The sequence below is a fragment of the Chrysochloris asiatica genome, unplaced genomic scaffold, assembly GCF_000296735.1.
Source record: "Chrysochloris asiatica unplaced genomic scaffold, ChrAsi1.0 scaffold00277, whole genome shotgun sequence".
Taxonomy (NCBI): Eukaryota; Metazoa; Chordata; class Mammalia; order Afrosoricida; family Chrysochloridae; genus Chrysochloris; species Chrysochloris asiatica.
This window is the reverse complement of record NW_006408795.1, coordinates 1,779,628-1,792,922: the sequence shown is the minus strand read 5'-3', so window position 1 is coordinate 1,792,922 and position 13,295 is coordinate 1,779,628. Positions and strand designations below refer to the sequence as shown.

At 38.1% G+C, this 13,295-nt stretch overlaps 1 protein-coding gene across 1 annotated transcript in view; it reads right to left on the bottom strand.

Annotated features, from left to right (window-relative positions):
• The window catches only part of NCAPG2 (non-SMC condensin II complex, subunit G2), a 98,060-nt gene that overhangs the window by 40,138 nt on the left and 44,627 nt on the right, over nucleotides 1-13,295 (bottom strand). The window contains exons 19-22 of the mRNA XM_006874430.1: nucleotides 9,536-9,652; nucleotides 9,295-9,435; nucleotides 8,754-8,853; nucleotides 159-346 (exon numbers count right to left, since the gene is read on the bottom strand). Of these exons, the coding sequence (XP_006874492.1) occupies nucleotides 159-346; nucleotides 8,754-8,853; nucleotides 9,295-9,435; nucleotides 9,536-9,652 (546 nt within the window). The remainder of the gene's footprint in view (nucleotides 1-158; nucleotides 347-8,753; nucleotides 8,854-9,294; nucleotides 9,436-9,535; nucleotides 9,653-13,295) is intronic.

Below are 13,295 nucleotides of genomic sequence, written 5' to 3'. Positions count from 1 at the left end.
AAAAAAAAAAAAAACCCCACAGCACTACATCATAGAGAACATCTGATTTAAACTTCATTTGAATAGATATTATTACTTCAATACACTTTAGTCCGTGGAAACAAACCAAATGAGTAAGTTAATTTCACTCATTATATTACATAAAAAATTATAAATACCCGTAGACCATCTTCTGGTTGCTTCTTGAAACTCCGTGCAATACATTCCAACATATGCTGAAATACTTTCTGTACTGTATCAAAAAGTGTTACAACGTCTTCATTTGTATCTGATTTTCGAATTAACATACTTCCAGTTATCTCGTTGAGAATGCCGAGAAGTAATGAAACATAAAAAAATCCCTTCACTAGAAAGAAAATTAGAAACATCAGTTATTTAGATATGCAATTAGTTGAAATTGTCATATATTTTTTCACTAACGCATACAGTTATGATAGTAGCTTACATATATATAGCCTTCTATATATATTATATAGAAGTCCTGGTGTGGCGCTGTGTGTTCATGCACCAAACTGCATAGCCGTTTGAACTGTAAGGTCGGCGTTTCAAGCTCACCAGCTACTCCTTGGAAACCCTATACAAGGTCGCTACGGGTCGGAATCAACTCGACGGCACTTGACAACAGCAACATATACACACACACACACAAAGAGGTCTTCAAAAATTCATGGAAAATGCATATTATGAAAAAACTATGGATGGAGTTCAAAACATTTTTGCACCAAAATAAAGCTGGGCTAACTTGTTATAGCATTTCTGAACAGAACGTAGTTTGAGCACTAAGAAGGGTAAGACATTAGTTTTAAATGAGTCCCTATAAGATTAAGATGAATTCTGCTAAGATTGAAGCAAGAACAAGCATCAAACTTATGGTGAAGCTTAGGTGGAAGAATAGTATTGATGCTTTATGAAAAGTGTATGGGGGCAATGCCTCAAAGAAATCAGCAGTTTAAAAATGGATAACTCATTTTAAGAAGGCATGAGATGTTGAACACGAAGCCTGTTAACAGCAGACCATGTACATCAATTTATGAAGAAACAATCTTGTTCATGTCCTACTTGAAAATGACTGACAAAAGGAGAAATAGCCAACCCCACAGACGTCTCAATTGGGTCAGCATGAGCTATTCTGATTGAAAAATTAAAGTTGCGCAAATTTCTGTTCAATGGGTGCAAAATCTTAAATAAGTAGAATCAAAATATTGAAGCATTTCTTAGAAAAGCTGTAACAGAAGATGAAACAGCATGATCTTGAAGACAAAGCACAATCAAAGCAATGCCTACAAAGATGTAGAAATGGTCCAGTCAAAGCAAAAGCAGACAGGTCAAGAACAAAGGTCATGGAAATAGGTTTGGGAAATGCTCAAAATAGTTTCCTTGCTGACTGACTTTCTGGAGAGTCAAAGAATGATAACATCTGCTTATTATGAGAGAGTTTTCAGAGTTAGTCAAAGCTTTAGCAGAAAAACGCTAGAGAAAGCTTCACCAGAACATTCTTCTCCACAACATTGCTCAATGGGTGTTCACTGCTCTCATCAAATATGGGCAATATTGTGAGAGTTACAAAGGGAAATTATCAGACAACCACTTTACAGTCCTACTTTGGCTACTCTGACTTCTTTGCTTCCAAATCATAAAGAATCTTTAACGGGCACCCAGTTTTCTCTGGTAGCGTAGTGGTTACAAATCAGGCTGTGAACCTCAGGGTCAGCAGTTTGAAACTACCAGCTGTTCCATGGGAGAAAGATGAGGCTTTCTGCTCCCATAAAGATTTACAGCCTCAGAAACCCTGTACAGAGTCGCTATGAGTAGGAACCGACTCCACAGCACATAACAACAACAGCAACAGTTTTCTTCAGCTAATAACAGATTGCATGACATGATTAAATTCCTAGAACCTCAGACCTTAATGTATGGACTAACTGGTTGGTATCATTGGTTACAAAAGTGTCTTGATCTTCATGGAGTATTTTTGAGAACTAAAGTTAATATTTTTTATCTTTTAATTCCATTTTCCACAGACTTTCTGAAGATGTCTCATATTACTGATGTATCAATATCAAAATACCAGATTGATTCATTTAAATACTGTAAGAACATATAAAACTTTACCTCCCCTTAAATATAAGACCAAAACCTTTTATAACCACCATAGTTTATTTGACTGGGTCTCTAAACTAAGAACATGGGAACATACAACAATTTAACAGCGTGACTCTCTGGAACACCTAAATTTTAAAACATGTCTTATTTTCTCATATTATACTCATATCAACAACCAGATGTATTACAAAAATGATAGAAATGGCATAAAATTAGTCACATGATTTGAGGGTCTCATTGTCAATTAAATTTCTAATACTTTGTAGCAGTTTATTGGTTAGCTTTCTCTTCTGGATCATCTTTTTTTTTTGTTATATTAACTTTGTAAAATTTATTTCTGAACTTAAGCCCAATCATAATTCATCACTGAAATTTTGAATTTGAATTTCTAACTAAAAAGTGTTTTATGAATAAAGCCTACAGTGACCTTGCCCTCTCTTTAGTATTTAATACCTGCTCTTGAATCTCTCTTTTGACACTTCATTCTGCCTAAGACATTAAGTACTAGGTATGTGTGCATAGATTGCCTCCCCATGTACACAGTACACTGTGGGTGGGAACCATTCTGTATGAGTCTCTTTATTTTCTATTATACGAAACCAAACCAAAAACACATGCATCTTAAGAAAAAGCAATCAATGAGTAAGACATAATGCTCCTTAATAACATAATCTGGAGTCCTGTTGTAGCACTACAGTATAGTGTGCTGGACTGCAAGTTCAGTTTGAGTCGCAAAGTTGGCTGTTCAAACTCACCAGCTGTTCCCTGAAAAACCTATACAGGGTCACTATGAGTCGGGACCAATTCGATGGCACTTAATAATAATGATATTATCTAGGTGATCATGACCTGAAATAAGAGTGGACATAGTAGGCTATGTACTTTGGTTTTCAAGATACATTACCACGTACAGCAAAGTCTGTTTGAGACAAAAATAAGAAACTAACAACAAAAACAAAATCTATCTGCTAAAATATGTAAAATAAATTGCTAAGCTCCAGCTGAGTTTACACCTAAAAGGTCTATGGCTCTACCAGAATCAACAAAAGCTTTGTAAAATCATTAAAAACAACAAAACTTTCAAACGAACTATCCTCTTTATGAAACAACAGGGCCTAAATTCTTCACAGATGTAAGACATCTGATAAACTCCCAATCAGTGGAACAGGAGATACAGCATGCTGAGCTATTTAAAGAGAAAATACTAAAAAATCAGAGAAAGATGATGCACTGAAGCTTAAATAATCCATATAAGCTAGAGGGTCTGTGCTCATTTATATCTTCTAGGTGGTGGTGGGTCGACAGTGGGGGAAGCACAGAGACTTGCTGATGAGACAGAACCACAGACATCATTAGCATCTCTGTTTACGGACAGAAACCTGAAAAGTTAACAGTGTTAAGTGTCTTATAACCAAGTACACATTTGTTGTTACTGCTGTTGTTAAGTGCTGTCAAGTCAGTCTTATTCATAGTAACCCTGTATACGTTTTCTGAAGAGCAGCTGGTGGGTCTCAACTGCTGACCTTGTGGTTTGATGTCCAATGCTGATCCTACAGCACCACACCAGGATACACATACACAGTGATTTAAAAAATAAGTTATTTTTTATAAAAGTCAGAATTCACAAAATAAGGCAGAAGATGCTGATTTTGAGTTTCACAATGCTGTACATCTGCTATAACACTTGTTTCTTTAAAGTCAATCAGTTGGTAAGTCATTGGTATATAGGGGCGTGAATATTAAGTATTATGCAGTCGTGGTGATTCAAGACAAAATCCTCTATTTATTATTCTACTTATTTATTAGACACATGACATTCTTTTTTAATTTAAAAATTTTCAATTTTTAAAGATTGATATTTTCTTAATACTCTGTTACCTAACAGTTTTAGCAGTCTGCTCCAAATCTTTTCGTTACAAACTGTCGTTTCTGGGATTTGATTGTACAGTATGCACGGTTTCTTTGGAAACACACTTGTTGTGTTACAGCAGAAACACAAACATTTTTGTGAGTTTGTATTTTTACATTTGGGTTACACAAGGGGACTCAGCTGTATTCTTTTCTTTAGTTCCTTTTCAGCATATAATATACCATACTTAAATATTAAAAATATAAATGTGCACTATTTATTTTACTTAAAATTGTTTATTATCTCAATTTGGAGAGCTGAGGGTGAAGATACAAATTGTGTTTTCTCCTGATTTCCTTGCTCATCAAAAACACCGGATCAACTTATTAACCCAGCGAAAGCAGGATACTGTGGCAGAGGGGAACTTAAGAAGTATGGAGTTACCACAATAGTAAGAGTATATAAAGCAACTTATGACACTGCTCTTGTGGAAAAAGAAAGCCTCCATGTTCTTGATTGGCCTTTTGATGATGGTGCACCGCCATCCAACCAGATTATTGATAACTGTCTAAGTCTTGTAAAAATTAATTTTTTTGATGAACCTGGTTGTTGTATTGCTGTTCATTGTGTTGCAGGACTTGGGAGAGCTACAGTGCTTGTTGCCCTAGCATTAATTGAAAGCAGAATGAAATATGAAGATGCTGTACAGTTCATCAGGCAAAGCGACGTGGAGTTTTTAATAGCAAGCAACTTTTGTATTTGGAGAACAATCATCCTAAAATGCATTTGCGCTTCAAAGACTCTAATGGTCATAGAAACAACTGTTGCATTCAATAAAATGGGTGCCTGATGGTATTACTTTGGAAGTGGAACTTGAGACAGGACCTAGTTTTTCACGTATATTTACCAACATGTTAGCTTGGTGAAGAAAGCTTCCATAAGAGCACTGAAAGCAGTTTTGCCAGGCTTGACAGAATTGCAGTCAGCCTATCTGGACATTTAGCAAAGGTCTGTTACTCTTCAGCATTTAAAATGTCCTTATCATTTGTACCAACTGATCTTTCCTGAAATCATGCAGTATTCTTATAAGACTTTAAATCTATTCCCATTCCAGAATCTTATCAATATATAAGAAATTTAACATGAATCGGTGCCAAAACACCCAGCACATACAATACTAGTATATTGTTAGTATCATACCTAACTAAAAAAATCCCAGGAACTATGAACACTCTAGACCTTTATGTAGTTTATTCCTTCAGACATTTCAAACTTTGAAGTTAGAACCTATATGGTTATTTACCTGCTCAGACTGTGTTTACATCTTCCACATCCATACCAGTATACATCAGGTTTGCTCAGCCATTGATTTTTGTTGTTGTTGTTTTTTATTGCCATCAAGTCTTAACAATGATTATTTAATGTCTTTCTATAAATAAATTTCATTTTGAAAAACCCTACATTGTACAGAAGCACATGTCTTTAATGTCTTCAGACAAAAAAAAAAGCCTTACAGTTAATTTAATGTTTGCACTCCGGTGTACAACTTAAAAGGGACGACCTGAATAAAGAACGGAAGTGAACTGTTAAATTTTTTAGGAAAATGTTGCCTTTGTCTTGTGCAAAACATATAGAATAGGGTTCTTTAAGTTAGTTAATAATTTTTAAGAGCTAGAGATGCTTTGTTATTATAACTAAAACTATTCTTAATCATACAATTTTCAAATCTTTGTTATTTCTTTTCTCAATAATTGGAAGTTGTTTACCAACTTTGCTTGAAGTGTGATTTTTTTCTCCCTTTCCAACCTCTTGCAAAAAAAAAAGTGGGTTTCTGCTAATGAATTGAGCAGATTCTAATTTTTATATGCCTTTTGAGCTATATAACTTAATATTTGGATACTTTATAATTTATTATGTAATTGATAAAATGGTGATGTATATTAATGCTAGTTCAACCATATATTTATACTGTCTGGGAATGTGTTCACCAGCTTGTAAAAACCTAGTTGTGAGGGCTTAAACATCTAAATAAATGATGAAATGCAGAAAAAAAAAAATCGCTTATTATGACTTTTTTCTAGTGCAATAATCCCAGAGAACAGTCAACTCCCAAGTATACCTAGCTAGATTGCTAAATAGGATCCTATGATATATGTGTACCAAGATGGAAATAGAATTCAAAATAGATTCTGTCCTGGGAAACACTGATTATTTGAATGTATAAATACAAAGATCATTTGAATTTGGTAGTAGGTTATGTCAGTAGCCTAAGGAATAGATACCCCTATCTGATGAAACTAGCTACATTGGAAATGTAATATTCTAGTAAGTTCCTTATAAGAGTAAATTTTATTAATGCTAAAAATAGACTGAATCCTCACAGGAAAATAATTCCTAAAGATAATCAAAGTTAATAAAATGCAGTCATTTTTAATGCTTTGATCATTAACTCTTAAATCTAAAATGCTGTTTTCACATCACAATAGAAAGTGAAAGTTACAAAGAAAACAGGCTAACCTTTAAATATAGATCATGTTTAAACTTAACTTGGATAATTTAAACAACATGTAATCTCACTTATAATTAACGATTGATTTCAGGGATGTATAAACACTAGAGAAGAGTAACCAACATCCTACTCCCAACTTCAGTAGCAGAACCATGACAAACAAAGGCTTTGAGGGTGAGCAGAGAGATAGACTCCTCCAGATTCTACCAGGAAGCACTTAAGGCTAAGGGAATAGGATCACAGAGGATTACCTATACATTCATTATGAGCTTAATGAATCTAATTTTCAAAACTTAATGTTGAATTTACTGAATGAGTCTATCAGATCATTTTAATTTCTTTTAGCAAATATCTAGGCTTAAAGACGAGTCCTGGTGTGGCATTGCAGGATAACTGGACTGTTAACCAACCACAAGGCTGGCAGTTCAAACCCAACAGCTGCTCCTCAGAAACCCTATATAAGGTCAATATATGTGGGAACCAATTAGATGGCACGCGACATCAACAACAGGCTTGTTGTTAAATGTCGTCATGTGACGGCTAGCAACCCTGTATAGGGTTTCCAACCATCGACCTTGCAGTTCAAAGGACTCTGCAGTCTCACGCATTAGCCCACAGCACCACACCAGGACTCCAACAGGCTTACAGAAATGTAAATACCAATTTTTCTGGCTTCTATAGCTCTCAGAAATAACCAAATGTAGAATAGGGATATATGATAAAAAATAACGTACAAAGAGTTCTATATAAATAATGCATTTACACCATAGAGGCAGTGGGGCTGGTGTGGGATGCTACAACCCAGCAGTGCTCTTCTTTAGTCTGTTCTAAAAGGAGACATGGAAATGCCCTCCAGGATGCAGATGCTCTTCTGTGTTGCTTCCACCCACACACTCCTCCCAACCTGGCCCTTAGGACCCACTAATGTTATGCTCAAGAAAAATCTGTCAAAGTAAATGGCTCAGGTGCTGACTTCCTCACTGCTCCCTTCACCAGAACAACTCCAAGAAGGCTGACTTTTCATGTGCCCTTTGAGCAAATTTTAATCTATGTAGCAACCTTAAGCAATGGTTTTTGTCCTCCTTATCTGCTTAACACAGCTGAGGAAACTTTTTCTCTAGTCCTAGCCAATAAAGACCACCATTTAAATAAAGTACGACTGAACATGGGGATCTCGTGTGGCACTACAGGATAAACACTTGACTGTAAACCACAAGGTCGGCTGTTCAAACCCACCAGCTGCTCCTCGGAAACTCTCTACATGCTTGCTGTGAGTCAGAAGTAACTCTACAGCACTTAACAACAACATGACTGTAAATGCTATTTGTTCTTAACAGATCACTGTCATTGCTGTTGTTATGTCATTAAGTCGGTTCTGACTCATAGTGACCCTGTATAGGCTTTCCAAGGAGCTTTCCATGGCTTGAACTGCCAACCTTGTGGCCAGCTATCCAGTGCTTATCCTACAGCACCACAACAGATATCTGAGGTATTTTCAAGCAAACTGGCAGAAACATAAGCTGCTATTGAGGACATGCTACTTTGGTCTGCCAACACCCCTTTTCTTGATATATCCAACAATTCCCCAACTGGTCCTGGTGTTGTTGTTAAGTGCTATCAAGTCGGTTCTGACACATAGCAACCCTGTATAGAGTTTCACGGAGCGGCTGGTGAGTTTGAACCACCAATCTTGCAGTTCAAACTGACCTTGCAGTCTAGTACTTATCCTACAGCGCCATGCCAGGACTCCACACCATCTGGTCCTAGCGAGGCATTAAATAACAACTGCCAATTCACCCAACACACCCCAGCAAGAGGCCCTGACCAGGACAAAACCAATGAGACATCTCTTGTAAAATGTGCTTTCTGAATGCCACAAGAGAGATGGTTTCACTTTTTGAATAAGGAAATAGGCTCAAGACTTCCACTGGGCACCTTGCCCACTACACAGAAAAAGCCTTTTTGACAATAAAGCAGACCACGGAGAGAAGTAGAATCCCAAGGCCCTTACCAGAAACTCTGAAGTTAGCCATATCCGATGCCAGAAATGTCTTTGAACTTCCTGGCTACATTTCTTTCACGGTGTAAGCTAGTCTGCCTTACCAATCTTTCAGTTAAAGGAGAGGGTCCTGAGCAGCAGGGGATGTAAGGGAAGGGAGGCGGAGGGAGGGAAAAAAATGAAACGAAGGCAGGAAGTCAGGGAGAGTAAGCGGGAGGCAGAGAGGAAAGAAGGGAAAGATTGATATTGAATATAAATTGCTATAAAATAGTCCTTTAATAAATGATGTATACCTGCTTGCATGATTTTAAGACTTCGTTGTAAAAGTTGGATCTGAAACTTATAATCGCCAAGGCCAACCATCACAATATCTTTACACACAGTCAGATAGGTCTGCAGAAGAAACAGATATAGTAAAGTGATGGATCAACAAGGGTCATTAAAACAAACAAAACCAAACCCAGCAATATATCAATCCATTCTCCTAGAGTGATGTACTATTTAAGGCTCGAGAAGCAGATATTTACAAAGATGTCTTACAAAGGAACTTCCATAGAAGTTCATTAATTTTTATTTTTATTTCCACATTAAATCTAGAAACATGTATTATGCAACTCCATGAATATTATGAACACTTATCTGTAATGTATAAAATTATGTTAATATTGGAGTTTATGCTTTGCAAATGACAAATTCTAGAGCTAAATATCATGGCTCTGTACTTATGATGAGCAAAATAAATTCCAAAAATTACAAATTTAAAATAGAAAATGAATCTTGAGGTACATAACAAACTTGCTAAAGAAAAGGTTTCCGTGTATAAAGACATCTAACCTGGATGATTTGCTGATAAATGACTCTATGAAGCTTCAAGTATTCTTCTTCTTGGTCTTGGATAAAAGATAAAACTTTGTCTTCTAACCAAATTCCAGTGTCCTCCAAAATGGACAGATAAACTTTTTCATCTGAGCAAAACTGTCCAATGACGAGAGGAAAAAAAAAGATAAATTAACAATGAAAACAGCTTTATCCGTATACTCGATATTTTAATATAGAAACCAAAAATAAAATTCACCTTGTGCTGAAGATGAATGCTTAGTCGACAATGGAGACTAAAAGCTTGCAAGGCAGTTGCTTGATTGAAGTTACGAGTTTTTTCACTTGATGACTGCAAAATTAATTCTAGATCTACCTGTAAGTTTCAAAAATACAAAGGTTTCATGGACTGAATTGTGTTCCCCAAAATAATAATGTATTGATTAACTAGGCCTTGATTCTCAAGGGGTTGGCAGTTATGTCATCTATCCCTCATGATGCGATCAGCCAATTAGTTGCAGGGGATTCAGGGTGCAATGCAACCTCCTTATTCAGGTCACAGCCCTGATCTAATGTAAGTGGCCATGGGGTGCGGTCATTATCACTTTCTATCTTACAAGAGATGAAAGGAGAGTAGACAGATAGGGACACCTTACCACCAAGAAAAAGTAGCTTTGGTAGCATGGTGGTTACAAGTCTGGCTGTTAATCTCAGGGTCAGCAGTTTGAAACTACCAGCAGTTTCACAGGGGGAAAGATGAGACTTTCTGCTCCAGTAAAGACCTACAGCCTCGGAAACCCTATATAGAATTGCTTTGAGTCAGAATCGACTCCACAGCACATCACCACCACCACCAAGAAAACACTCCTGGTGTGCCGCGGCTGTATCCGCACTGGACTGGGAACCACAAGGTCAACAGTTCAAATCCACAAGCTGATCCTTGGATACCCCACATAAGGTCGCACTATGAGTCGGAACACACACAATGGCACTTAACAACAACCACCATCAACAAGGAAAGAAGAACCAGGAGTGGAAAGCATCCTTTGGATCCAAGGTCCCTATGCTGTGAACCTCCAGGAATCAGCAGAAAGAAAGCCTTCCCCCAAAGCCAGCTTTCTAAATTTGGATTTTTAGTCTCGTGAACTGTGGGAGGATTAATTTGTTTGCTAAAGCCATCCATCATGATATTTCTGTTATAGCAGCACTAGATACCTAAGACAGGTCCACTTGCTAGTTCTTAAGTCACTACAGCATTCCGTCACAATGAGTACAATCTAAAGCACCTGATAGTTTCATTCCAACACCAAAAAGATACGTAGAGCCACTGAGATGAATTAATAACAAAGTCAAAGCTTTTTAAATGCAAATAAAAATAATTTTAAGAGTTATTGTTTAATATTTGATGAACTTGAACTATACTTATGGAGGTAGTGGCTCAGGGTAGCAACTGAGATGGAAGCAGTCTTCACATCCAAAATCAATCCTAGCTAGTCTGTACACAGGGTTGATATGGATGTTCAACTTAAGACACTGGCTACCTAAAATGGGAAGAACTATAAAGGCACGATATAACTGGCTTACAAATTTTCAAGAGGGAGTTTAGTTTCAGAGTGTATGGGGGAAGGTAGAATCCCCACTGAATAGTTTTCATCTTGTCTAGACAGATCTGTAAAAGAAGATGGGGATAAGACACATGATTCAATAGTAATTGTTATCATGACTAATTGCTACTGTCACAACTACTAAGGTATAAGTTTAGTAACAAAAAGAGGGGAGTAATTAATCTTACAGTCCAGGAACAGAGGACCCTAGGACAAGAGTGGAATGTGGGACCCTATCCAGAGAAGCAGTGACATCAGAGATGGAAGCAGAGATGGGAGCAAGGAGACAGAGAGCAGCTGAGGACTCTAGACTCCTGGGAAAGAGAAAGGTTGTGTGCTTGCAGCCAGATGCTAGTGGCCAGAGGGGGCAGGCTTGCAGAATGTGTCCTTTGGTTGTGTAAATGATCATATATTCCTGAGTGTTTTTGTGTACATCCCCCACCCAAAAAACAACAGAGGGAACAGAAACAAATACTGTTGAATGATGATGCACAGAGATTGTAACCATTGCAATCAAACGATGAGTGTAAAACTGATATCCCCCCATGTACACTAATCACTCAATTCACAATAAAAGTTAAAACAAAAAGAGTTATTATTTAAGGATGAACCAATAACAACACTTAATATCTAATAAGGGAGCCAATGGGATCAAATATTTTAATAAAAATTCTAGATTAGGTTCTGGATAAGGGTGGTTGGTGTTGGTGGCTACTTGATATGGAGTCGGTTCCGATTCATAACAACCCTGTATAGGGTTTCCGAGGCTGTAAGTCTTTACAGAAGCAGAAAGCCTCATCTTTCTCCCTCAGATTGACTGGTAGTTTTGAACTGCTGACTTTGAGATTAGCAGCCCAACTCACAACCACTACACTACCAGAGGGTCCTTTGGGTATGGGCTGTTGTTGTTGTTTTTAAGTGCCGTAAATTTGTTCCAACCCATAGTCATCTTGTACAGGGTTTCAAATAAGCAGCTGGTGAGCTTGAACCAGTGACCTTGTGGGTCAAACTGACTTTGCAGTTCAGTGCATTAGCCCACAGTGCCACACACTATAGGACTTACTATGACAAAAAGAAAAAGAAAGGCATCTCAACTAATGAATGGGACAAATAGAACACTCTTCTGCACCAGAGTGAAGTCTGCCTTTACCATCACAACTCTGAGACTGCTTGCTGCCTTATCCCGAATCACATACCCTACAACAGGAATAGATTCATAGCTTAGAAATGTGTGAGAGTGGAATTTTCCTTTTTGTAATAACACTGAAAAAGGAAGAACTGACAGCATTTAATGGATGGTAATGTGCTATGGAGTCCTGGTGTGGTGCTGTGGGTTAAGGCGCCAGACTGCAAAGCCATTTGAACTGCAAAGTCGGTGGTTCAAGTTCACCAGTCACTCCTCGGAAACCCTATACAGGGTTGCTATGGGTCGGAACCGACTTGACGGCACTTAACAACAACAATGTACTGTGAGTCCTGGTGTGGCACTATAGGATAAGTGCTGGACCGTCAGGTCAGTTTTAAATCACAAGGCTGGTGATTCAAACTCACTAGTCACTCCTCAGAAATCCTACACAGGATCCCTATGAGTCGGAACCAATTTGACGGCACTTAGTAACAGTGTGCAGTAAAGGAGCCATGGTAGCACAATGGATTACAAGCTGGGCTGCTAACCACAAGGTCAGTAGTTTGAATCTACCAGCCACTCATTGGAAGAAAGATAAGTCTTTCCGCTCCCTCAGAAACGCTACACAGGGTCACTATAGTCAGAATTGACTCTACAGCACTTAACAACAATACCAACTGTGGAGCCCTGGTGTGGCACCATAGCATCAGAACTGGACTGCTTGCCACAAGGTTAACAGTTAAAACATAGCAGCCACTCCTCAAAACTGTGAGTCAGAACCTACTCGATTGCACTTGACACCAACAATATCAATGATAAAAATCCTAGTAATGCAGTGGTTAAACATCTGGCTGCTAACCAAAAGACTGGTGGTCCAAACCCAACAGTTCCACTAGCTACTCTGTTGGAGAAAGATGTGACATTCTGTTTCTGTAAAAATGATTGGCATCACCGATAGGGGAAAGTGGGGTAAAAGCAGCAATGAAGCAGCAAAGCCCCACAATGTTCAGTGGGCTTCTGTGGACCCAGTTGGGGACCTGGTTGGCAAGCAGTCTAAGGAGACCTGGGGACTCTTGGGCCCAGAGTCAGTGGCGTGGCCACGGAGGACTCGAGTGGAGAGTGAAGCTACCGGCTGATGGGAAGAGAGAGTATGTGCACAAGAACGCCCACACTTGCAGATGGTACCCACGTGACCTGGACCGGATGACTGGATGATCAGAGCTCAACCAGGAGATGAAAGAAGAGGGAAATAAAAGAGTGATCTGATACAATCTGATGAACTTGACCTA